Source organism: Chelonia mydas, chromosome 10 (genome assembly GCF_015237465.2).
Source record: "Chelonia mydas isolate rCheMyd1 chromosome 10, rCheMyd1.pri.v2, whole genome shotgun sequence".
NCBI classification, from domain to species: domain Eukaryota; kingdom Metazoa; phylum Chordata; order Testudines; family Cheloniidae; genus Chelonia; species Chelonia mydas.
This window is the reverse complement of record NC_051250.2, coordinates 43,640,751-43,663,895: the sequence shown is the minus strand read 5'-3', so window position 1 is coordinate 43,663,895 and position 23,145 is coordinate 43,640,751. Positions and strand designations below refer to the sequence as shown.

At 56.1% G+C, this 23,145-nt stretch overlaps 1 protein-coding gene across 6 annotated transcripts in view; it reads right to left on the bottom strand.

The window, feature by feature from the left end:
- Window positions 1-23,145, bottom strand: part of AP3B2 (adaptor related protein complex 3 subunit beta 2) — a 63,950-nt gene that overhangs the window by 18,594 nt on the left and 22,211 nt on the right. For 3 of the 6 annotated variants that reach the window (XM_037911204.2, XM_037911203.2, XM_043523996.1), the window contains exons 2-20: window positions 20,317-20,392; window positions 18,916-18,990; window positions 18,179-18,274; window positions 15,626-15,786; window positions 10,493-10,559; window positions 9,824-10,006; window positions 8,799-8,975; window positions 7,913-8,010; window positions 7,395-7,449; window positions 6,993-7,064; window positions 6,542-6,604; window positions 5,066-5,198; window positions 4,466-4,575; window positions 3,354-3,530; window positions 2,476-2,662; window positions 2,177-2,295; window positions 1,835-1,891; window positions 1,076-1,187; window positions 55-232 (exon numbers count right to left, since the gene is read on the bottom strand). In XM_037911204.2, the coding sequence (XP_037767132.1) occupies window positions 55-232; window positions 1,076-1,187; window positions 1,835-1,891; window positions 2,177-2,295; window positions 2,476-2,662; window positions 3,354-3,530; window positions 4,466-4,575; window positions 5,066-5,198; window positions 6,542-6,604; window positions 6,993-7,064; window positions 7,395-7,449; window positions 7,913-8,010; window positions 8,799-8,975; window positions 9,824-10,006; window positions 10,493-10,559; window positions 15,626-15,786; window positions 18,179-18,274; window positions 18,916-18,990; window positions 20,317-20,392 (2,196 nt within the window). Of the gene's footprint in view, window positions 1-54; window positions 233-1,075; window positions 1,188-1,834; window positions 1,892-2,176; window positions 2,296-2,475; window positions 2,663-3,353; window positions 3,531-4,465; window positions 4,576-5,065; window positions 5,199-6,541; window positions 6,605-6,992; window positions 7,065-7,394; window positions 7,450-7,912; window positions 8,011-8,798; window positions 8,976-9,823; window positions 10,007-10,492; window positions 10,560-15,625; window positions 15,787-18,178; window positions 18,275-18,915; window positions 18,991-20,316; window positions 20,422-23,145 lie in introns of all 6 variants that reach the window. The other 3 variants (XM_037911205.2, XM_043523994.1, XM_043523995.1) reach the window with 2 other exon arrangements.

Here is a 23,145-nt window from a genome sequence, read left to right as displayed (position 1 = left end):
AGTCCCTATCCGGTGGCACCTCCTGCCCCGTCTCCCCTCCACAGCCTGTGATACCTCCCGGCGCTCTCCAGGCAGGCTTTCCGGGGCCCTTCCTTTCCCTTCTTTTTCTTCTTCTTCTTCTCCTCCTCCTCCGACTGGTCTCCACTCTCCTCGCCCCGGCTTCCCGAGTCAGAGCCGCTCTCACTGCTGCTGCTGCTGCTCTCACTCTCCAACTCGCTGATCGATTCCGGTTCTGGGAGAGAGAGAGAAAATCTCAGGGTTCACAGCCCTTGCCATGGCACCGTCTGCAAGGCCGGCCCACCCACTGGCTCCATGCCAACAACTGCCCTGCCCAGCCCGCCGCTGGCTGCTATGCCACACTGCCATCCCATGCACTTGATCCTTCCCTCCAGGGCCCTTACACTGCCATGGTCGCTGGGCCAGGGTTCCCCCAGCTGGTGCGCTGGGGAGCGGGCAGGAAGGGAGTCATCATGTCATTCCCATACATGCACAGAGATGCGCCCTGTCCCGTGTGGGCGACGCTGGCTGTGCCCGCTCCCCACGAATAGCCAGGAGGCAGGGGTGGATGGGCCCTTCAGACAACACATTGTGTCCTGGGCCTTTCCCAGGGAGGAAGGGCTCCTGAGCAAGGGTCAGTCCAATTCTTGGACCCTGAATGCTCCTAGGCATTGAGTGAGAAGGGCTCTGTAGCCCCTGTCATCTGGGTGCTGGCCAAGGGCTCACAGCCCTTTCCAGTCAGGCTGCTGGCAGCCCAGCCTGGGCCAGCAGGGAAGGTGGGGGATGCACAGTGGAGAAGCTTTGGAAGGGCTGGCCCTTTGCCTTTCAGACACATCTTATCCACCCCCACCCAGGGGTGCTGCAGATGCTTCCCCCATCAGGAATATGACAGAGCCCACAGCTCACAACACTAGCAGATGGGAGCAGATTGCACTGCCATCCCCATGCAGCAGGCGCCAGCGCTCAGCACTGCACAGGTAGGTAATGCAGGAGCATGCTGCCCTCTGGCCGTGGGAACACTGTCAGGGCCAGGCAGTGCCACCCTGCTGCCCGGCACGGAGACGGCCAGGTCCCTCACCGCTGTCTGCTGATTCTGTGGGCCCGGACTCTCCCTCCGAATCCGAGTAGAATGGCTTCTCCACCTTCTCTTTCCTCTTCTCCCGGCTGGTGCACTTGGTCCATTCCGGAACCTGCGCGGGAGCAGAAAAGGAGGTGAGGCACGTGCCAGCCGTGGGGAGGACCATGCCAATCCCCTGTGAACCTCCCACAGCAGAGAGCTGACCCAAGGAGAGGTGATCGCAGAGGCCAGGCCCTTCCAAAGGGATTCTGCAGTGATGGACAGGCTGATTCCCAAGAAAATGTCCCTAGGGTCAGTACCATGGGGACTCTGTCCTGGAGGGGGCGTGGAGACCACACAGTGATGCACGGACCATGCTCCCATCCCTCTTCTCAGCACCCTCATGGTATGAAGCTGGCCAGCCTTCGCCTTGACAGGTGGATCACCCAGCAGCGAGCGCTGGGGGCAGATCCAGAGACAGGCATGGCAGGGCTCTGGCTGGGGGCTACACTACTGAACAGGTGTGTGCTTGTGCACGTGCAACGCACGCTCAGCCTGGCTCAAGTTTAGCCCTAAGAGATTAAAAGGAGTTTAATCTACACACACGTTTGTGCAGAGGATGGGGATGTGGGTCTGTCTTTTACTCTCTGCTGAGATGTCAGATCCTTTTTGTGTGTTATAGAAAAAAGCCAACACATGCGCGCACACACAATTCCCAAGTGCTGGAGGTTAAAAGCAAGAGAGAGGGGAAAGGCACCATAACAAACACACACGAGCCACCTCTCTGAGCTCTCCCAGCAACCCGATGTGGCTTTCAATGGGGAAGGCGGTTTCTTCCTGCAAACGAGGGAGATTGCTGTCACAGGAGCAGAGCGACGCTGCAGGGCGTCAGCCCCAGCCCCTCCACTCCGTACCCCACTCCTCCTGCCCTAAGCATCAGGACAGGAACCACCCATGTCTCTGGACACCTGGGAGCTTCAGCAGCTGCCCGGAGCTTCGCACCAGAGCCCAGGGTCCCCTGAGACCAAGGCTGCGAGTAGTGCAGTGAGCACCCATTCCCCGGGATCACACATATGGAGCACAACACGAGGCCCCATTCCCAGAGCCCGGCTATCATCGTACCTCCACATTGCGCACGGATGGGTCGGGGGCCTCGTCCGGCCAGTCGGGGAGCTCCTGGTAGCCCACTGCCTTGGCATTGAGGAGGTGTGAGAGCGAGCCAAGCTGGAAATGGTCCCGATCTGCAGCAGAAAGGGACAGTTCAGAGCACAGCCCTCCTGGCCCCACTCCCCACCCTAGGGGCTTCCAGCCTCACAGCCCAGCAGGCCCCATGTTCGACATCACCCAGCCCTTACTGGGAGGAACTGGCTCCCCTCTCATAGCCAGACTGGGACCCCAGGGTCCAGTGCACTTTGCCATACCTTTGAAGGAGGACTCCAAGATGGGGGCGGGCTTCTGCGCCAGGAAGAGCTTCTTGGCGTATTTGTTAAGGGCCCCGCTCTTCTCGGTGGGCACGATGAGCTGGCGGATGAAGCGGGCCCGGTCCCGGATGTCGTAGTTCTGGTCGTACTTGGCCAGGTTCAGCACGTACTGGGTCAGCAGCTTGCTCTATGGCGACACTTGGCAGCTGGGACTTTACAGGGCTACCGTGCTGAGCAGACCCTTTCCCCACCCCACAGATGGGGAAACAGAGGCACAGGGAGGGGAAGGGACTTGCCCAAGGGCACCCACCCCAGCTCTGCTGATTCCCTGAGCCCAGCCCAAACATCACCCACTGGGCAGGGCAACCATAAGTGCAGGGACTGTGGGCCCAATCCAGCAAGGTGCTGAGTGCCCTCCACATCCCCCAGCTTCAGCTGGCACAGAGCTACTTGCAGGATTGGGCCCACGGGTTGCAGGCTCAGCTGGCCGGCCAGGCTGTTTCAGACGGAAGTGTCCCGGTCCTCACACAGCACCCCACTGTCTGGCAGGGGCCAAGACACTTGGAGACAGCTGCGCCCCTATCCCAGAGCGCCCAGCACTGTCATCGTAGGGACTGGCCAGCTAGGTGGCCCTGCAGTGTGGGGTGGAGTCAGGCACAGCTGCGATGGTTGCAGTTTCCTTGCAGCGGTTGGGGGAAGCCACTGCAGGGGGCACAGGCTCAGCCAGCCCTGCACTAACTGCATGTGCAATGCCCGCTTTGCACAGACCCTGCCGGGGCACAGCCAGCCGCGTGGTGAGAGCAGGGTCTTGGAGCCAGTCTGGGAAGCTGCCGATGCTGCCACTCACTCCCTGTCCCGCCCACCCAGATGGTGCTTACCTGCTTAGAGTTGGTCAGGTAGAGCTTGGCTGCCAGGTTCATGACCTGCAGCTTGACGATGTCCTCCTCGCCGGTGAAGGACTTGGCCATCTTGCGGAGCACGTCAGGCGCGATCTTGGGCACGTGCTCGCAGTACTCGCCAATCAGCCAGAGGATGCTGGCCCGGGCCATGGGCACCTGCAGACAGGCACATGGCAGTGCCCCAGCTCTGCCGAAATCCCTTGCACCCAGCCAGGGCAAGCTCCAGAGGGACGGGCTGGGGCCAGGAGCGTCACCCAGAGCCGGTGCAAGTGCAGTACAGTCCATGGGAGACCTGCCCACACCCTGCAGCCACTATGCTCTGGAGTCCCTAGGCCAGGATTTGCTGGTCCTGCCCAGTGCCCCCACTGCTCCCCAGTCCCATCAACCCAGCCAGTTCCTTCTCCCAGTCAGGGCCCAGCTGCTGCATTGCCTAGCACATCCAGGATCCTTTGCACTGGGGCACCCAGCACAGGGAATTCTGGGACCCAAGCACAGAGACCCTGGGGGGATGGGGACAGGGCAGAGAGGTCTGAGAGGACAAGATGGCCCCACTCCATTCCAGAGATGTCCCCCTGAGGTTGCGTCCTAGGTGGGTGGCTGCCCGTGCCCATCTGGGGAAGCACAGCGGCAGGCCTGCACAGTGCTGCCCCTTCCAGGACACACACAGCTGGGAGCCTGGCAATGCCCACCCACTGCACCAGCCACACCAGGGAGCAAGCAGGTCCTGCTGGGGCTGAGCTGGCAGTTTGAAAAGCTCGGCCAGTCCCTCCAGTTGGGAGGCCAGACTCCAGGAGGCCTCGCGGGGCAAGCGCTGGCACAGGAGTCCCAGCCCTGGTGGCACAGGGGGGATTCGAACTCAGGGCCTTGCAGAAGCAGGGGATCCAGACACGGAGTGCAGCACCCCTTGGGGAGAAAGGGGGCAACAGGCGGCAGCACTTCCACAGGGAGGGCAGCTTAGGACACCAAGGACCCCCCTGAACTAACCCCTACTCCTCCCTGTGAGCACAGCCCCCTCCACACTCGCTCCCATACAGCTGGAGCCCCCAACCCCTCTGACGGTGGGAACAGCTGGGCCCCGAGCCCAGACGTACCTGGATGTTGTCGGTGAGCTTGGCCATGTGCTTGATGATCTCGCTGTGCTGAGAGGGCTGCATCTGCAGCAGCTTCTTAATGACGACCACAGACTCAGCCACCACCAGCTCTGCGGGCAACAGAGATCCCCACCCGCCAATGAGCGCAGAGACGTCTCCGTCCCCCGCACTGCCAGGACTCAGCCACGGCCAGCTCTGGGGTGAGAGGTTCCTCTCCCCACCCTGCTGAGGCTGTGCAGGACGTCAGTGGGTGAGGGGCCTCAGCCAGGGGCGTGCTACCGAACACTGGGATGCTGACAACATGCAGCTGTGGAAATTTGCTCAATCAGACAGTTAACTCCCAGAAGAACGTCCCAGCACAGGGCGCCCCTTCCGCCAGCTCTCCCCAGCCCATGGCCTCCTCACACCCAGTCGGATCGTCCCGGGCTGGTGACGGGAAGGTCCGGGACACAGGAGGAGCAGGTAGCTCCTCCCAGGCTGTGAATGGTTCTGACTATCACTCATTGCTGGATCTTCCACTGCAAGCTCTGAAAAGCACTATCTCCCGTAGGAAGTCCCTGCACAGCTCCCCCTAGCCCCTCTCTGCCCCCAGGCTCTCACCATCCCTGTTGGAGAGAAGCTGAACAAGGCCGTTCAGGCAGGTGTCTCGGACCTTCCCGATGTTTGTGGCACAGCGCCCGATGGCCTGGATGGTGGCAGCTACAAAGTCCTTGTCCATGCTCCGGATGTAGGTCTGTGGGACAAGAGGCGTGGCAGCTTTCCCGGCATGCACCGGGAGTCAGGACACCATGCTGGAACAGCCCCATCTGAGAGCTGATGGAGTGGCCTCAGACGACATGCAGGGTGGCTCCCAGCAGCTGCACTTGCTCAGGGTTCCTAGCAGCTGCTGTAGCGAAGGTCACAAGGCTGTCTGTAATGCCCGGTTCTCCCCTAGTCCCCTTGTTTGGGAACAGGCCCTGGCAGGGCTGGACGTTTCTCATTTCCACCCCATTTTAGGGAAATCCATCCAGCAGAAGTAGTCATTTACTTATATTCCATTAGCACGTAGAGGCCCCAATGAGGATCGGTCCCACTGTGTGGGCATGTACAGACACCTCAGCCCCTGCCCCAAGGAGTCTACATGAGACCCAATACACATGCTTTCCCCCACATGTATTGCAGAACAACTTGGCTTCTTCCTCCAGGGCTGCAGTTCCACGCCCATTCTCCAAACCCAGTGAGGAGCAGGGGCTGGGCCAAGGCCAGGGTAAAAACAAAAAGGGGTTTTGCTAATAAAGTGGGAAGGGTTTGGGCCCCCAGAAACCTACACCCAGAGTCTTGGTGTTTAACTATGAAACAGCCACCGCCAAGCCCAACAGAGCCAGCCGACTCCAGGACCACGTAGGGCTGGCCACAAATTTTCCATCAAAACTGTCTCTACTTTTCATGAAAAATGTAGATTTTTTCATTGAATAACCAAACAGCTGAAAACCAAAGTATTTGGATTGCACTAAGCTGTCATGGAGCCTCTTGGGAACTGTAAGGCCAGGCTCCCCAGCCATCTCCCATGATGCATGCAGGAACGCCCACCATTGGAGTGCATCCTGGGAGATGTAGTCTCACCAGGGAGACCAGCCCATGGAGGAGAAGAATGGGAGCATGAACAGCCGAACTACAACTCCCATGAGGCACCACGGCAGCATTCCCAAATTGAAACATTCCATTTCTTTCCCCCACCCAAAAGCCCATTTTCTGCCCAGCTCTGGCAACAGGGACAGCTCCCAATGGCAGGTGGAGATGAGATTGTGAGAGTGAGTCTGCAGGGCAGCAGCATTGAAAGCCCTGAGCTCTCAGGAGAAGCCCTGGTCTCCCCTCTCTCTATAGTGGGCAGTCGCCACAGCAGGTAGCTCCTCCCAGGCTGTGAATGGTTCTTTTCTTGCTCACGGCTGAGGGGGGTAGCAATTGAGGTGAGCTCACACTGCACCCAAAGCCCCTCTCTTTTACCCCCATGCTGACAGCATCACCCCTGAAATGCTTCCAGCTCTGCCCCACGCCGCCCCCACCCGGCTCTTCCCGCCAGCCCCCTGCCCTGAGTACCTGGAACTCCCGTAGGATGGTGGAGATGTTGGTTTCGTTAGCGAGATTGGTGAGAACTTCCAGCTGAAGGAGCGGGAGAGAGAGCAGCACAAGAGCGTGCGCGTGAGAGAGAGATGGAAAGATTTACCCCCACATGCCTAGAGACAGAGGTACCTCCAAGGATCCTGCATGCGGGGAGAGTGAGAGGAGCCAGACTCCGGGTGCAGCAGACTGTGCATGTCCAGGCTCGGGGAGAAGGTGTCACATGGCCGCATGGAGCTCCCCGTGGGGTCCAGAGGATCAGACGGTGTTGAGAAAGGAAGGCAGTGCCTACAAGCTCCCAGGGATGGTGGGGGCAGATCACCTATGGCAGGGGAGTTTGGGTAGCTCGGTGCCCAGGCTATGTCCAGGAGGCATGTAGGGGACGCCGCGCTGTGAACATGCATCAGGCCGTCCTGCGCATTTGACTCACCTTGAGGATCTTAATCTGGGTGGGGTCTGTGGATCTGATGTAGAAGCTCTTCAGATATGGCTCGAACATCCCCTGCATGGACAAAGCAGCTTTAGCAGCAGCCCAGTTACCCTGCTGGGTGCCAGCTGGGGACAGGGCAATGGGCCAAGTGCATGATGGGGGATTTCTCTGCAGCATCTAGCACTGGCCCCTATTGGAGACAGGCTGCTGGTCTGTCCCCCATGGCAGGAGGTGGGGGACTGGACTGATCTGACATCCCAGAGTCCCCGCATATGGCCCAGGAATGGGTCAGACCCAAGCCCCAGGCTTGGGGGAGCTCAGCCCCAAATGCCCCATGCTGCAGCCTCGCCCCAGCCTCTAGAAAGAAGGGTGATTTCTCAAGTACAGGGAACCGGGACTCACCCGTCGCTTAATGGACATCGTGGCCACGTTCTGCAGCACCACCCACTGTACCTCACTACCGGGAGAGAAAGAGATCCATCAGCTGGCCCCGGAGAAGTGAGGCAGCAAGCAGAATCCATGCAACAGGCTGCTCTTACAGAATTCCTCCATTTGACCCAGTCTGGGTCAAATTCCCCCCCCCCCCCCCGGACTGAAATAACAAGCCCCAGCTTCATATTCTGCCCCGAGATGTTTCAGGGGTTTCTCCCTCCAGGACCTCACTGGTTCCATCTCAGAAACTTTCATACTCCCGAGATGGAGCCAATAGGAACCACCTGGTCAGGCTGCCAGGGTGAGTCATCAGAAGAGCTGTGCAGCTCTGTGCAGGGCCCGAGCCCTGACAGCCTGTGACACAGACTTCAGCCTCTTTGGAACAAGTCATGGAAGAAAGTTCAGGTGGTTGCTTGAGAGAAAGAAAGGGGGGTGTGGGGAGGGGGGGTGAGCAGAAGACAGAAGGAGAAGCTGCAGCAGTTGCAGACCTGTGGCTCCTCAGGAGACGCACCAGTGCCTTGGCAATGACCCCGACCTCGGCCTTGGGTGCCAGGTGGAAGTACAGCTGAGCTACGGCCATCACCACCTGTGTGGGAGCGGGAGGAGAGAGACAGGAGGTCATGGGAGGGTGCCGAGCAATGGGCCAGCCACTACAGGCTGAGTGCTGCCCAGGGCTGGGTTGAAAGCACCTGACTGCAGAGACAGGCATCCCGTTTTCTGTGTACTGCCCCTTCACGTGTCGGGTTTCCCTGGGGCAGCAGCCAGTGTAGGGCAGCCAGTGGGAGAGTGCCGCTCCCAGCGAGACCCCTGTCAATGGCCAGCTGGGCAGAGCGCTGGAGCTCTGGCGGTGTCAGGCCAAGGGGCTTGCTGAGCTTGGGGCCTACGCGTCCCCGTTCAGATGCAGAGCGAGTCACCGGGCGCATGCTCCTGCAGGGACACAGTGCATTGTGTCTCCTTCCTTGGGGAGCCCCACGCGCCGGCAAACCCGCCCGTCACTCCTCAGGCACGAGGGGAAGTGTCACACCGACGGGATCCTGGACGCAGGGCAGTGGAGGGGCTCACCATGTCATTGCAGCTCTGTGGCAGAGGGCGTGGGGCTCACCACGGTGTTGTGGCTCTGTGGCAGGGTGGGAGGAGAAGGGCTGCGGGGGGCATAGGGCTCACATGGCGTTGCTGCTCCTGTGGGAGGCAGGGAGAGGGGCTCACTGCGGCATTGTGGCTCGGGGGGCAGGGCGAAGGAGAGAAGCGAGGGGCTCACTGTGGTGTTGCAGCTCTGTGGTGGGGGGCAGGGTGAGGGGAGGCATGTAGCTCACTGGGGGGTTGCGGCTCTGTGGTGGGGGGGGGCAGGGCGAGGCAGGGGGCCATGTAGCTCACTGCGGCATTGCGGCTCTGCAGCAGGGGCTTTGTGTTGCGCAGCAGCAGCCGGTGGTCAGGGTCCATCACATAGGGCTTGCGCTTCACCAGAGAGGCTGCGTCCGGCTTGTCGTCCTTGGAGTCCTCCTCGTCGGAGCCGTAGAAGGCCTTCTCTGGGTTCTCCTCCAGCAGGGACTCCTGCCAGGCACAGTTGGGCGGGGGGGAGGAAGGGGGGCGGGGATGTAGCACTAACTCCTGCTCAGCAGCCCCCTCAGCCAGTCAGAGCTCCAAGTCCAGTAAACCCACCCCAGAGAGACACTAACTAGGAGCTGCTACAAGTCAGGCTTTTCCTCTCAGGCCCCACTGGCAGCCACTCGGACTAGCCTCCCCGCCAACCCCAGAGCAGCAACAAGACCCTGAGGGGTCCCTGCATCGGTGAGGACAAGGTTGGGGGGGGGAAATCAGGGCCAGCCTGTGCGAGCCCCAGGACAGCTTCATGGGGATTGTTTCATGATCCAGAGGGGACACAGATCCAGAGGGGAGTGGTAATCACCCAGGCTGACCTCCTGCATAGCACAGTCTGGAGACCCACATCCAGGGATTCTGCACAGTTTGTGGCTGAACTAGAACGGAGCTTTGGAAAAACACCGTCTCCGTGTACAGTCTCCGTGGGATGCAGGATCCCCTCCCTAGCTCACGTGCTCCAGCGTGTGCCTTGTTTCTAGTCCAAGCTAAGGGGGGATGCTGCGTTGCCACCACACGACAGCACCGTATGGCGCACCACCAAGGAGCCACAGCCGCAGGGGCTCGTGGACATCCTGAGCCAGACGCTGCCCGGTCATCTCAGACTGAGCATCGCTGCTTCAGGTCCCGTGGCTCTGAGAGGGGCAGTGCAGCCATGTGTGTTAGGGCTGGGGGGCCTGGCACTAGCACAGAGACGCTGTAGGCCCCTGAGTCAGTCTTTTCCCTCTCAGCACTCTGTTCCGGTATGAACTCCCCTCCCTGCCTCGCTGGGGTCATGTGTCCCCTGCCCTGGTCTGACTCACGTTCTGGTTGGGGCTGAGGAACTGGGTGCGCGCGTAGCGGGTCAGCATGTTGATGATCACCACTTGGCCCCACTCCTCCACGTCGATCAGCAGGTTGCACAGTTTCCGGTAGTTCTTGTGGATCAGGTCGATGCGCTCGGGGCAAACCTCCTCGAAGGCCATCACCACGCTGCCCGCCACCAGCTGGGACAGAGGGGAGAGAGCAGTAGCAAGGTGGGCAGGGCAGGAGGGAGAGTGATGTGATTTGCACCGTGGGGTGCTACTCACACTTCCCATCGACTGGAGCAGTTTCTGGGTCTCTCCCCAGGGAGCTCTGGGGAGGGCTCCATCTCAGCTCTGACATGGAGGGACAGCCCCAGGGCAGCGTTTCTATCAGGACTCTGCTCTGAAGGCACTGCCAGTAGGGCACATGGGTAGGAAACTGGGATCAGCCAACAGGAAAGCAGGGTCAGTGAGGTTACAGTTTAATAGCACCCCCTATCCCAGGGTGGCAAGACGCTGGTCCTTTAAGAATCCAGCTCCCCGGTTATCTTCCTGGGAGCCCTGGAGTTGTACATTTGATGGGCCTTTGCCTGAAATTTGGGAAGGGGATCCTTTAATAATACAGTGCCCCGCTGCCCCCACCCCATGGGGTTAATGTGGCTACCCCGGAACACCACCCCCACTCACTGTGGTCTTATCTGCCAGCAGCTTCTCAATCACTTCGATCAGCTGGTCCTTCTGATCTGAATCCAAGCTGCAAGTGAGAGTCAGAAACGGGTGATGCTACCAGCAGGGATAGGGGAGAGGTACTGGGAGAGCCCTATCCCCCGCCCCACTGAGCGAAAGAGGAGACAAGTGAAGCAGGCAGGACTGTGGTGCATTGGAAGAGAATGAGGCAGGATCCGCTGTGATGCCCCCCACAGATCTTTGCAGCTCTGCAACAGCGCAGCTAGGCCCCAGATCCCCCTGCTGCTAGCCTATGAGCTAAGGAGAATCTCCATCAGTTGTTAGCAGTGTTGGGCCAATGATCCATAGCTGAGCAGTCCCAATTCCATCCCCTCTCACAGAAGCAGTAAATAGATGGCTTTTGAGCTTCCCTGCAGAGCAAACAGCTTGATCCCAGTTAGAGAGGGGTCCCTATGAAGCGTTTGGCTGCTGGTCTCATTTTTCCCTCCTCTAGGTATCAGCTGAAAACATCCACTCAGTGTGCAGCAGCAGTCAAAAAAGCAGAGAGAATGTTGGGAATCAATAAGCAAGGGATAGATAATAAGACAGAAAATATCATATTGCCTCTATATAAATCCATGGTACGCCCACATCTTGGTACGTACAGATGTGGTTGCCCCATCTCAAAAAAGATATATTGGAATTGGAAAAGGTTCAGAAAAGGGCAACAAAAATGTTTAGGCATATGGAACATCTTCTGTATGAGGAGCGATTAATAAGACTGAGACTTTTCAGCTTGGAAAAGAGACGACTAATGGGGACATGATAGAGGTCTATAAAATCATGACTGGTGTGGAGAAAGTGAATAAGGACGTGTTATTTATGCCTTCTCATAACACAAGAACTAGGGGTCACTAAACGAAATTAATAGGCATCAGGATGTTGTGAAGGCCAAGACACTAACAGGGATGCCTATTAATTTCGTTTGGTGAAGTAATGAACTAGATAAATCCACAGAGGATAGGTCCATCAATGGCTATTAGCGAGGATGGGCACGGATGGTGTCCCTAGCCTCTGTTTGCCAGAAGCTGGGAATGAGTGGCGGGATGGATCACTTGATGATTACCTGTTCTGTTCATTCCCTCTGGGGCACGTGGCATTGGCCACTGTCAGAAGACAAGATACTGGGCTAGATGGACCTTTGGTCTGACCCTGTTTGGCCATTCTTATTTTCTTAGCTAATGCGGTTCGGTTCCTTCTAACAATAGCTAAAGGTTAAATATTTAACATGGGAGATGCAGGCACACAATCACTCAGTGATTTTCACATCAGGTTCAGTGAATGTGCATTCACTGTTCATTCTGGGTCACTCCTGCTTTATCCCTTCCATTTCTCTGCCTCTGACCCACATGCACCTTCTTGTCTGGAGTTTAGGACAGCACCAGACACTCTGTCACCTTTCTGCAGCAGCCTATCCTACTGTACAGTCATGTCCTGCCCACCTCTGGTTCATTACGCCCTGTATTGATCCATGCTGCGAGGCCACATGTGCTTTCTGGGTCCATTCATTCTATGGACTATGAAGGAGCCAATAGCCTGGGGCAGGCCTGAGTGCTGGGCTTTGACAAGGAAATGTCCAGTAAACAAAATCCAACAGCCAATTCTGGGCTGTTACACCATGAACAAGGGGGAAAAAACACCCAGAATTCAGCCCAAGGATTCCTGGTCTATATCACACACACTGTCTCAGTGGCTAAAACAAACAGAATTAAAAAAAAAATTCAAATTGACTTTTCACTCTTATTCTGCCCGTTTATTTGCTTCCGCTGTTTTACTCTCTGCTGGAGGAACAAAAACAGACCGTAGCCAGTTTCTTGCTAGTTTAACCCCCATGGGTTTGCTTATGCCAGCACAAGGCAGCAAAGTTTGCAAAAACAGTCCTGGGAGTGCTTCTAGATCCATGGATTGGAAGGCCAGACTGCATTAGGATTGGCTAGGCCAAGCTCCTGCATCACAGGAGCCAGAGAATCTCACCCTGCACTAAGCCCAGAGTCTGTGGTTGAATCAGAATGTATCTTTAGGGTTTAGATCCAAGCCAAAAACCAAGAAATAGCACAAACCTGATCTCCTTGAAAAATATTTTTTTTTAAGAAATCCATCCAAACATTCCTATTAAATAGGAGGGTTTGTAAAACTTTAAACAAATCCCTACACGCTCAAAGCCCTACATCTTGGCCATCAGTGGCCCAATAGTGGCTCTTCCAGACGTTTTCCACGCCAGTCATGTATCAGTAGGATCCAGATGGCTTGTCAGTTACTGTAGCTGCATTATCTAGGCAGTCAGTGCTTGACCTGGCAAACAGAAGCATTTGGCTGCTGGTCTCGTTTCCAGTTACTGTTCATTTCCTTGTTGCTGTTGGTGTGATGGGAGAAACGTCTCACCCACAGCCCCTCCTGGTGCCCGTGGTTCCTGCCCGTGGTGCTAGGGGGAGCAGTTCATGAGGGTTTTTGTGTGTGTGTGTGTGGGTGGGGGGTCAGTAGGATGCCCTGCTGCATCTCTGTACTGGCATTGAGCAGCAGGGGAGAGGAGCTCCTGGGCTCGCACGTCTGTGTCCCCAAAGAGAGAACAGGGAGTCTGACCCCCAAAGAATAGGCAATTGAATCTACTGGTTGTATACCAAGTTCTTGTGTATTAATATATGTCAAGTAGGGTCTTTTCTGAAAGCTGGTAATGCTCAGTAGGAGACCTGTATGCAGGGTCTGGCTGTGAATGTAGGCAGGGCTGTATGTGTAGAACACTGTACTTGTAACCAGGGTGCTAGGGCAGCATCTCCTCACAGCAGAGTGGAGATGCAATAGGGCAGGGAGGCGCGCCTCCCAAGCTAGCTGTTCACACAAAACTAACTCCACACCAGCTCTGACGATGAGTTCTGGGTGGCTCAAAAACTTGTCTCTCTCCCCAACAGCAGCTGGTCCAAGAACAGATATTGCCTCACCCACTGTGTCTGCACGCACGTAGCATCCTACGACCGAGGGAAAGACAACGGCTTTACAACTTTAAAGTGAATAGAAAGCCATTGAAACTGAGAAGAAAACCCAAGTCTTGGAACACTAAGGCAGGAGAGTTTCCCCTCTTTGTGTAACCATGAATGACCATAGTCTGAGAGAAAGGAAACCCTGTTAAGAGGGAAGGGGGTTGAAGTGAAGGGCCAGCATCTAAGCGGGGTGTTGTCCACGGAACACAGGATCCCCGACAGGGGGCATGTGGTGAGACTCTTCAGAGGCAATAGGTAGTGGTATTAGAGAAGGGAAGTTAGCTCCTAGAGAAGTGTACAGACAGGGCCGTGCCTTTATGTTTATTTTCTGTGTAACTCGGCTGTTTGCTTCCTGACTATTCCATCTTTGAATCTATGATTTTTCTATTAAACAAACTTCTTGTTGATCTATGCCCCATGCAGGTCTCTGGTGGGCACCCTGTTTGTGGCAAAGTGAGCTGATAACTGTGGGGCAGGTTTCACCCCTGCAGGGGTGCTGAGCCAGAGAGGAAAGTCCCGGTGTCTGGCACTTAAGAAATCAGGCAGATGGATCTGGGGGGAGTCAGGACCAGAAGGGCTTGTTGGGGTCACCCTGCCAGGAGTAACTAGGCTGATGGAAGCCAGGGTGAGACCTTTATGCTGAGTCATAGCAGCCCAGCATTAAGGCATCCAAAGTCACAAGGCAGGCGGTGACAGAACCCCATACTGGTCTGGGTGATCCCCAAAACGTCACATTCCTCCATGCACATTCCAGAATTCTGATCCCGTGCAATCTGACCAAATCACAAGAGGCCCCAGGGCACCATCACCCTGTGTCCCATGCCTTCCTCCATAAAAAGTGTGTGGCTGGGATTTGGTGGTGTGAGTCCCCGCTGTGCACCGGTGTAAATGACGGCCCAAGGTGCAATGTGTGGGCAAAGTGAGGCCAGCATGTATTTAGAATCGTAAAATATCAGGATTGGAAGGGACCTCAGGAGGTCATCTAGTCCAACCCCCTGCTCAAAGCAGGACCGATCCCCAATTAAATCATCCCAGCCAGGGCTTTGTCAAGCCTGACCTTAAAAACTTCTAAGGAAGGAGATTCCACCACCTCCCTAGGTAACGCATTCCAGTGTTTCACCACCCTCCTAGTGAAAAAGTTTTTCCTAATATCCAACCTAAATCTCCCCCACTGCAACTTGAGACCATTACTCCTTGTCCTGTCATCCGCTACCACTGAGAATAATCTAGATCCATCCTCTTTGGAACCACCTTTCAGGTAGTTGAAAGCAGTTATCAAATCTCCCCTCATTCTTCTCTTCTGTAGACTAAACAATCCCAGTTCCCTCAGCCTCTCCTCGTAAGTCATGTGTTCCAGTCCCCTAATCATTTTTGTTGCCCTCCGCTGGACTCTCTCCAATTTTTCCACATCCTTCTTGTAGTGTGGGGCCTAAAACTGGACACAGTACTCCAGATGAGGCCTCACCAATGTCGAATAGAGGGGAACGATCACGTCCCTCGATCTGCTGGCAATGCCCCTACTTATACATCCCAAAATGCCATTGGCCTTCTTGGCTACAAGGGCACACTGTTGACTCATATCCAGCTTCTCGTCCACTGTAACCCCTAGGTCCTTTTCTGCAGAACTACTGCCTAGCCATTCGGTTCCTAGTCTGTAGCGGTGCATTGGATTCTTCCGTCGTAAGTGCAGGACTCTGCACTTGTCCTTGTTGAACCTCATCAGATTTCTTTTGGCCCAATCCTCCAATTTGTCTAGGTCCCTCTGTATCCTATCTCTACCCTCCTCCCAGTTTAGTGTCGTCTGCAAACTTGCTGAGGGTGCAATCCACACCATCCTCCAGATCATTAATAAAGATATTGAACAAAACCAGCCCCAGGACCGACCCTTGGGGCACTCCACTTGATACTGGCTGCCAACTAGACATGGAGCTATTGATCACTACCCGTTGAGCCTGACAATCTAGCCAATTTTGTACCCACCTTATAGTGCATTCATCCAGCCCATACGTCTTTAACTTGCTGACAAGAATACTGTGGGAGACAGTGTCAAAAGCTTTGCTATTTCAGGAGGGGGGGGCCGTGTGTGAAGGGTGGGGACACAGCCCATTGTCCCAGTTACCTGTACAGTTTGGGGATGGCGTGAGCAGCCGTCTTGCGCACGTATGGAGACATGTCTGACGCCGCCTCCTTGATGGCCAGCATCATGATGGGCACTATGATGGGCACCCGGATGCTGGAGAGAACCCGCAGGGCGCTGGCCCGGATCAGCTGGTTGGGATCCTGCAGTGGGGGGACACGGAGGCAGCTCCAGGAAGGCTTCACAGCAGATCGCTCTTCCTGACACAATTAGGGCAGGGTGAGGGCCCAGCAGCACCCAGGGCTGCCAGAGGGAATCCAGGGGCTCGCTTGGCACTGCACTGAGCACTTGGAAGTTGATTCTCTGTGAGGCGAGGCTCTCGCTCCTTAACACAGATCTGCAATCCCTCTGGCCAGTGCCCACTTCGGATCCCCGGCCTGGCTCCTGGGGGGGGCTGGGGAATTTAGCTGGAGTTGTGGGTGCTGCTCAGAACCTCCAGGAACCAGACCCCCAGGATTATGGTGGCCCCATGGGGTGGGGAGAAGTAAATGGCTGGGGTCCCTGCAGCAGTCTGAGCAGTGGGGCACAAGGGTTCCATAGCAGATCTGCTAGGGACACAAACCCGGCATTGGCTCTTTCGACATCACCCCATTCTCTAACCCCTGCCCTATCCCATGGGAGCCCCAGGCCTCCCAGTGCCAGAAGCTGGGCCTTCCCCATAGCTTCTCAGAGGCAGGGGTTCCAGTAGGGCCCCCACCCACATAGGGCTTTATACCAGGACCCTTTGGGGAAGGTGTGAGCAGCTGGGAGGGGGAGAGAGCGAGCGCATTCAACCTATGCAACCCACTGCTTTGGCTCTGCCTCCAGCCTGCCTCCCCCGGCTAGATCACAGCCTCACACCTGTCCCAAAGCCCAATAACCCCACATGCCGAGCTCTGCCCACTGCCTGGAAAGGCCCGGCTGGAGTGCAGCGACCTCTCTGCCAGGGGCCCCTTTGAGTTTTTCACCCACTAGTCCCCAGGGTAGCACTGGAGCCCCGGATCCACATGGCAAAAGCACACACCATCCACAGCAGGACCAGCGCTGGCACCCACCATCAGCTCTCAGGGACCTGACTTCTAAGGGCCTGTGCCAGCTGACTCGGGCTTGGGCTAAGGGCTGTTTATGGGGTGGAGGTGTTCGGGTTCTGGGACCCTCTCACCTTGCAGGGTCCTAGAGCCTGGGCTCCAGCCTGAGCTTGAGGCAGCTGGCACAGGCCAGCAGCAGGTTTTAACTGCAGTGTAGACACACCCTGAAAGACCCACAGCCCCTCACCATGGGACCATCTGGTTCCTCCCCTTGTGCCTATCGCTTCATTCTGACCAATCTGCACCTCCAAGAGGAAGCGGAGATGCGGACAGGTACTGCGGGGGCAGTGCTCTCTCCTCCTCCACAGCAGCACCCTTGGGAGCTGGGCACCAAAAGGGCACCTGGTATGGAGGGGAGAAAGGCAAGGAATTGCTTCGAACATGCCTGTGCACCAGAACCCAGCACAGCCAGCCATCCCCTGGGGCCAGCCTCAGCAAAGCACTTAGGGATTAGGCACTGCCCGGGCTCACTCTGTGGTGCTGTAGTGACATGCAGAGCCCGCGCCAGGCTGTGCCAAGGGCGAAGGGGCAGCAGGTTGTACTGGGGTGGCACTGGGACGGTAACACATGGGCATGGGACGGGCGGGTGCTGGCTAGGGAGGATCCTCAGAGAGAGCGCCCCACTACATCTCTCGTTCTCTGTCAGTCCAACTGGGAGAGGCTGGAGTGCAGCTTGGGCATCAGGAGTCGTGGTCCAATGTCAGCAGGTGGGGCCAGAGCCAGGATTTGCCCCCTGGGAGACCTGTGCCTTACCTCACCTGTAGCAGGTTGAGCTGACAGCCCCTGGGCCTGTATGTGTGGAGCGCATGGATGAGTCCAGATTGTAACACCGTGGGGGTGTCTCATTAGGGACAGAGTTGGAGCTGCTCCCTGGGGCACTGGGTAACCCCAAATGTCAGGGCTGCAGCAGCTGCTGCTCAGTTAGGGCATTGCTAACTTTCCAGCAGAGGCCCCGTTTGGCCTCCCAGCCCACTCCCTTCCTCACTTCCCCCCTGCCTGCCTGTCTCTCGGGGGGGCTGTGCCGGGGAAACTCCAGAGGGCAACTCTCAGGTCAGCTGGACGATAGGAGCCAGAGAAGCGTGTCCGAGTCTTGCTCTGGGGAGGGCCCCCAGCGCTGGGGAGGGCTTATAGCTACAGGGCCACAGCAGGATGCCCGAGGTGTCTGTTTCTCGACTGCCTTCAGTCTAGGCTTGGGTGGGGGGGGGTGCAGGCGTGTGGGGGGCGCAGGCAAGTGGGGGGCGTACAAAAGCCCCTCCATGCAGAGGGCCTGCTCCATGGACACAGGGTTTCCCTGCCCCTGGGCTCTGTAAGCTAAGTCCAAGCAAGACCACCCCAATCCCAGCAGTGAGCACCAGCAGAGCCATCTACTTCTGTCCATGCTGGAAAACAGGGGGCACCATCCCCCAGCCCATGGTAAGCCCCTGAGGTGCCCACGCTCCAGTCCCCGCCTCCGTTCGTGACCCCTGACCTTTAGTCCACGCTGGAAAGTGGAGATGGAGAGCAGGGCCAGGTCCTGCTGTTCTTCCGCGTAGCGGACCAGGTAGACATAAACCAGCTTCTTCACCTGCCAGACACGCGGGCAGAGACCGAACCTTGTCAGCCAGGCTCCAAATCCCCCCACCCCCATGGCTTCCTCCACTGCCACCCGTGCCAGCGAAGAGGGGCGATTGCCCCCCCATCTAGAGGCCCAGGGTATCGGGGCGGGGGGCAGAGGCAGGAGGGTGTGAGCTCAGAGGGGTTGGGTATGAGGGATGTCACAGGGAAGTTCCATAAAGCAAGCTGAGTGCATCACAACAGCTGCTTCTCCCAGAATCCTCTTTGCTGCGGCAGGGTCTGGGCCGGATTCTGGCGCCTCCTGCAATCCTGGGCTGGGATGCCGTCCCACGTCCATCTCTCACCACATGGCCACCCTGCTGCCAAGTCTCAGGGTGCAACAAGTCCATAGCCCTCCAGGCAACCCCACCTGGCCATTGCTGCCGCAGAAGGCAGCAGGATCCCACTGGCTGTTATGGGGGCCCCTCAAAGCCAGCTTGCCACTTAGGACAGGGAGCGGGTGCCCCCATATGGGAGCAGTTTCCTGCCTGGCATATGTGTGCAGATCAGACCCATGCAAGCCGCAAGCAACCCCACGGCAGATACCGCCCCCCCCCAAACGCTGTCCCCTGCTGGCTCGCAAGTTGCTATGACCCCGAAGGAGAGGCTCACCTCAATGTTCTTGCAAGCCACATTTTTGACGACAGCTGGGAAGAGGTCGGACGCATTCTTCCCCCTGGCGATCATCTGGGGATGTGAGAAAGAAGACTGTGACCCGACAACACATCTGCAGGCGTCACAGCCCCTGTGCCCAGCACCTGGGCTAGAAAGCAGAACCCCACTAGCTTGAGGTGTGTGTGTGTGTGTGTTTACAACACCTAGCACAATGGGGCCCTGATCCATGATTGGGGCCCTGAGGCTCCATCACAATACACATGATAACAACAGCAGTATGTGGTCTCAGAGCCCCCTTCTAGGACTCCTACCACTAGAGGACATGAGCGCCCAGACACCTGATCCGCTCCGAGTCCCTTTAGCAGAGAACAATGGGGCAAAGCCAACAGGCTACAGCCAGAGGAGCTGGCTGCTGTCCAGCTCTAGAAAATCGGAGGGGTGGGGGGTTACTAACATGGCAGGAGGGATAGCAGAACAGTGCAGTCTGGGGAAACGAGCCCAGGGCTGGGAGCCAGGAGGGATCAAGTTCTATTCCTAGCTCTGAGATCGACTCACTGCGTGATCTGAGGGAGGTTTTTTCTCTCTGTGCCTCAGTCTCCCCATCTGGGAATGGGGAGGATGATTCATACGTGGCGAGGGTTTAAGGCCAGAAGGGACCACCAGATCCTCCAGTCTGCTCTCCTGCATCTCACACATACACCATCCCACACCCGCACACTAAACCCACCCTCTGAAATTTGACAAGGATTCACAGTCCACAGGCGCCTAGATAGTACGTGCCACAGGCAGAGAACAGGAGCGACCAAGGGACACCGGTGCCCGAGGCCCCCTCAATGGCAGGGAAATGGTTAATTAGATACACCCAGGTAATCCTGGCAAGTGGCCCGCACCCCCATGCTGCAGAGGAAGGTGAAACTCCCAAGGTCCCTGCCAATCGGATCTGGGGGGAAATTCCTTCCTGACCCCTCATATGGTGATCAGTGAGACCCTGAGCATGTGAGAAGAACCAGGCAGCCAAGCACCCGAGAGAGACAGTGCTCAGTGCCACCTCATGGCCTGGCCCACCCCGCCCAGAGTTCCCTCTGCAGCTGTGGCCGTCCCTCATGTTTCAGAGGAAGGAGACCAAAAAAACCTCCTAAACCCAGAATACAATGTGTGGGGGAGAGACCCTTCCTGACCCCTGCAGGTGGCTGTGTGAAGCCCTGAAACATGAGCTTTGGGAACAAAAGACAGTGGGGAGGGAAACTCCACAGAGGGGACACTGAGGCACAGCAGGGCAGCGACTGACTCAGGTTGCACAGTGACGCTATCACTGCTGGGGCTGGGACTCAGGAGCTCCTGGCACTCAGGCCATGTCTCAGTGCCCCACCCCCACCCCGCCCTGTGGGAGACACTCACAGCCACAATCCTCTTCATGGCCTCCAGCTTCAGTGAGTCCTTGTTACTGTCCAGCATCTCCTTCAGGTCATCGTGTCTGCAAGTCACAGGGATCCTTGTCACCAGCTGAGCAGGCACAGATGCAACGAGGTTTAGCAGCTCTCAGCCATGCACAGACATGGCATATGCCACATACACCAGCCCACAAGTCAGCATGGACACAGACACTGCCCCAGTCCTGCCCCAGCCAGTGGGGGTGGGGGTAGCTGATGAGGCTGACCGCTCAAGGGCTCCACCACAGGTGCCACTGAGCAGTAACTGCAGCCATAGCCGTGTGCTACTCAGGCTGAGTCGCTGCCCCACAAGGGAGTTCAGGCCACATGCTCTCTGGGGGACCCTGGAAAAGCAGGAACCCCTCCCCCCAGTGCTGCAGCTGAAGCAGATACCCCTCTGCCTGGCCCCTTCCAATGGAGGAGCTCGCAGCACTTGACAATTCATTGTCTACATCACCCACCTTTCACAGACGGGGAAACAGAGGCAGAGAGGGCAGTGACTCAGCCCAGGCCAGAGCTGGCAATAGGAGTCCGGACTCCTGGGTTCTAGCACGCTGCCAGGAGAAAGCGGTCTCTTTTTCCAGATGCGTGTGATAATGCCCCACGTGATTCCAAGTGGCACTGTGATCACTGTGCAAAGCCAGGCTGTTAATGACCCCCTACGAAGTCCCCATCACCAGAGGTGTAGCCCTCTCCAGTGCCCCAATGCTGGATGCATGACTGTGTCTGATAATTCTGACACATAGACTAACAAAATCTGATGGAGAAGAGCCAATGCAGCTTTTGTAAAGGGAAATCGTGTCTCACCAATCTCTTAGAATTCTTGGAGGGGGGTCAACAAATATATGGACAAGGGGGATCCAGTGGATATAGTGTCCTTGGACTTTCAGAAAGCCTTTGAGGCTCTTAAGCAAAATAAGTTGTCATGGGATAAGAGGGAAGGTCCTCTCACGGACCAGTAACTAGTTAAAAGACAGGAAACAAAGGGTAGGAATAAATGGTCAGTTTTCAGAAAGGAGAGAGGTAAATAATGGTGTCCCCCAGGGGTCTGTACTGGGACCAGTGCTGTTCAACATATTCATAAATGATCTGGAAAAAGGGATAAAACAGTGAAGTGGCAAAGGTTGGAGATGCTACAAAATTACTCAAGATAGTTAAGTCCAAAGCTGACTGCGAAGAGTTACAAAGGGATCACACAAAACTGGGTGACTGGGCAACAAAACATCAGATGAAATTCAGTGTTGATAAATGCAAAGTAATGCCCATTGGAAAACATAATCCCAACTAGACATACAAAATGATGTGGTCTAAATTAACTGTTACCACTCAAGAAAGATCATTGTGGACAGTTTTCTGAAAACATCCGCTCCATGTGCAGTGGCCGTCAAAAAAGCGAATAGAATGTTAGAAACCATTAGGAAAGGGATAGATGATAAAATAGAAAATATCACAATGCCACTATATAAATCCATGGTACGCCCATATCCTGAATACTGTGTGCAGTTCTGGTGGCCCCATCTCAAAAAAGATATATTGGAATTGGAAAAGGTTGAGAAAAGGACAACAAAAATTATTAGGTGTCTGGAACATCTTCCATATGAGGAGATATTTGAAAGACTGGAACTGTTCAGTTTAGAAAAGAGATGACTAAGGGGGGATATGATAGAGGTCTATAAAATCATGAATGGTTGGAGAAAGTGAATAAGGAAAGGTTATTTACCCCTTCACATAACACAAGAACCTGGGGTCATGCAGATGAAATTAATAGACAGCAGGTTTAAAACAAACAAAAGGCTAAAACTATAACCTGGTTCAAAAAAGAATGAGATAAGTTCATGGGGGGATACATCCCTCAACGGCTATTAGCCAAGATGGTCAGGGATACAACCCCATGCTCTGGGTGTCCCTAAATTTCTGATAGCCAGTTGCTGGGACTGGACGACAAGGGATGGATCACTTGATGATTGCCCTGTTCTGTTCATTCCCTCTGGAGCACCTGGCCGCTGTCAGAAGACAGGATACTGAGCTGGATGGACCATTGGTCTGACCCAGTATGGCCATTTTTATGTTCTTATGCACACAGCCGCAGAGAGAAGACCATGCCCTGCTTGTAGGCTGACAGGCCATACCCTCTGCCCCCCATCCCACAGCATGGACGTATACATGCCACAGATCTGACATGCTGCCACCTTCCAAAGCTTTATGGGTCTCTGGCCCATCAACTGACTGAGTGCCAGTGGAATAGCAAGGACGATCTAGCAACAGGCAGACTGGAAAGTGTTCCTGTCCAGGGACAGGAGTTGGCGGGCCCCTCAGAGGCTGGATACTTTGATGGATCCTCTTGGCTCTGGGTGGCTCATTTCTGGTACATCCCGGCAGCAGCTGGTGGATATCTGAAACACCCCATATCTGACACAAGGTCCTGGCCCCCCAGTGATAGCTGGGGATATGATCCACTGCCAGACCATGAAAGCTCAGCAGAGGGAGATTCTGGGGATGCCTGCTGGCTGGTTCCCCTGATCCAGGGCACCAAAGAGCCATTCGCTGGCTGCTAGCTCTCACAGTTTGATTGTGAGTCTCAGGATATTTGGTATTTGACTCAAAGCCCCAGCGCCTAATTCCTGTGAGTACGGGACAATCTCAGCTTTCATTTAGAGAAAGGGTTACGTTAGCAGCCCTCCTGGGCGTGCAGAAAAGCTGGACATGACCCAAGCATAACTGAAAGGCTCAGAACCCAGAAGGCGAAGAACCCCCAACCCCCCCGCCCCAAATGCAGTGGTTTTAAAATATCATGATT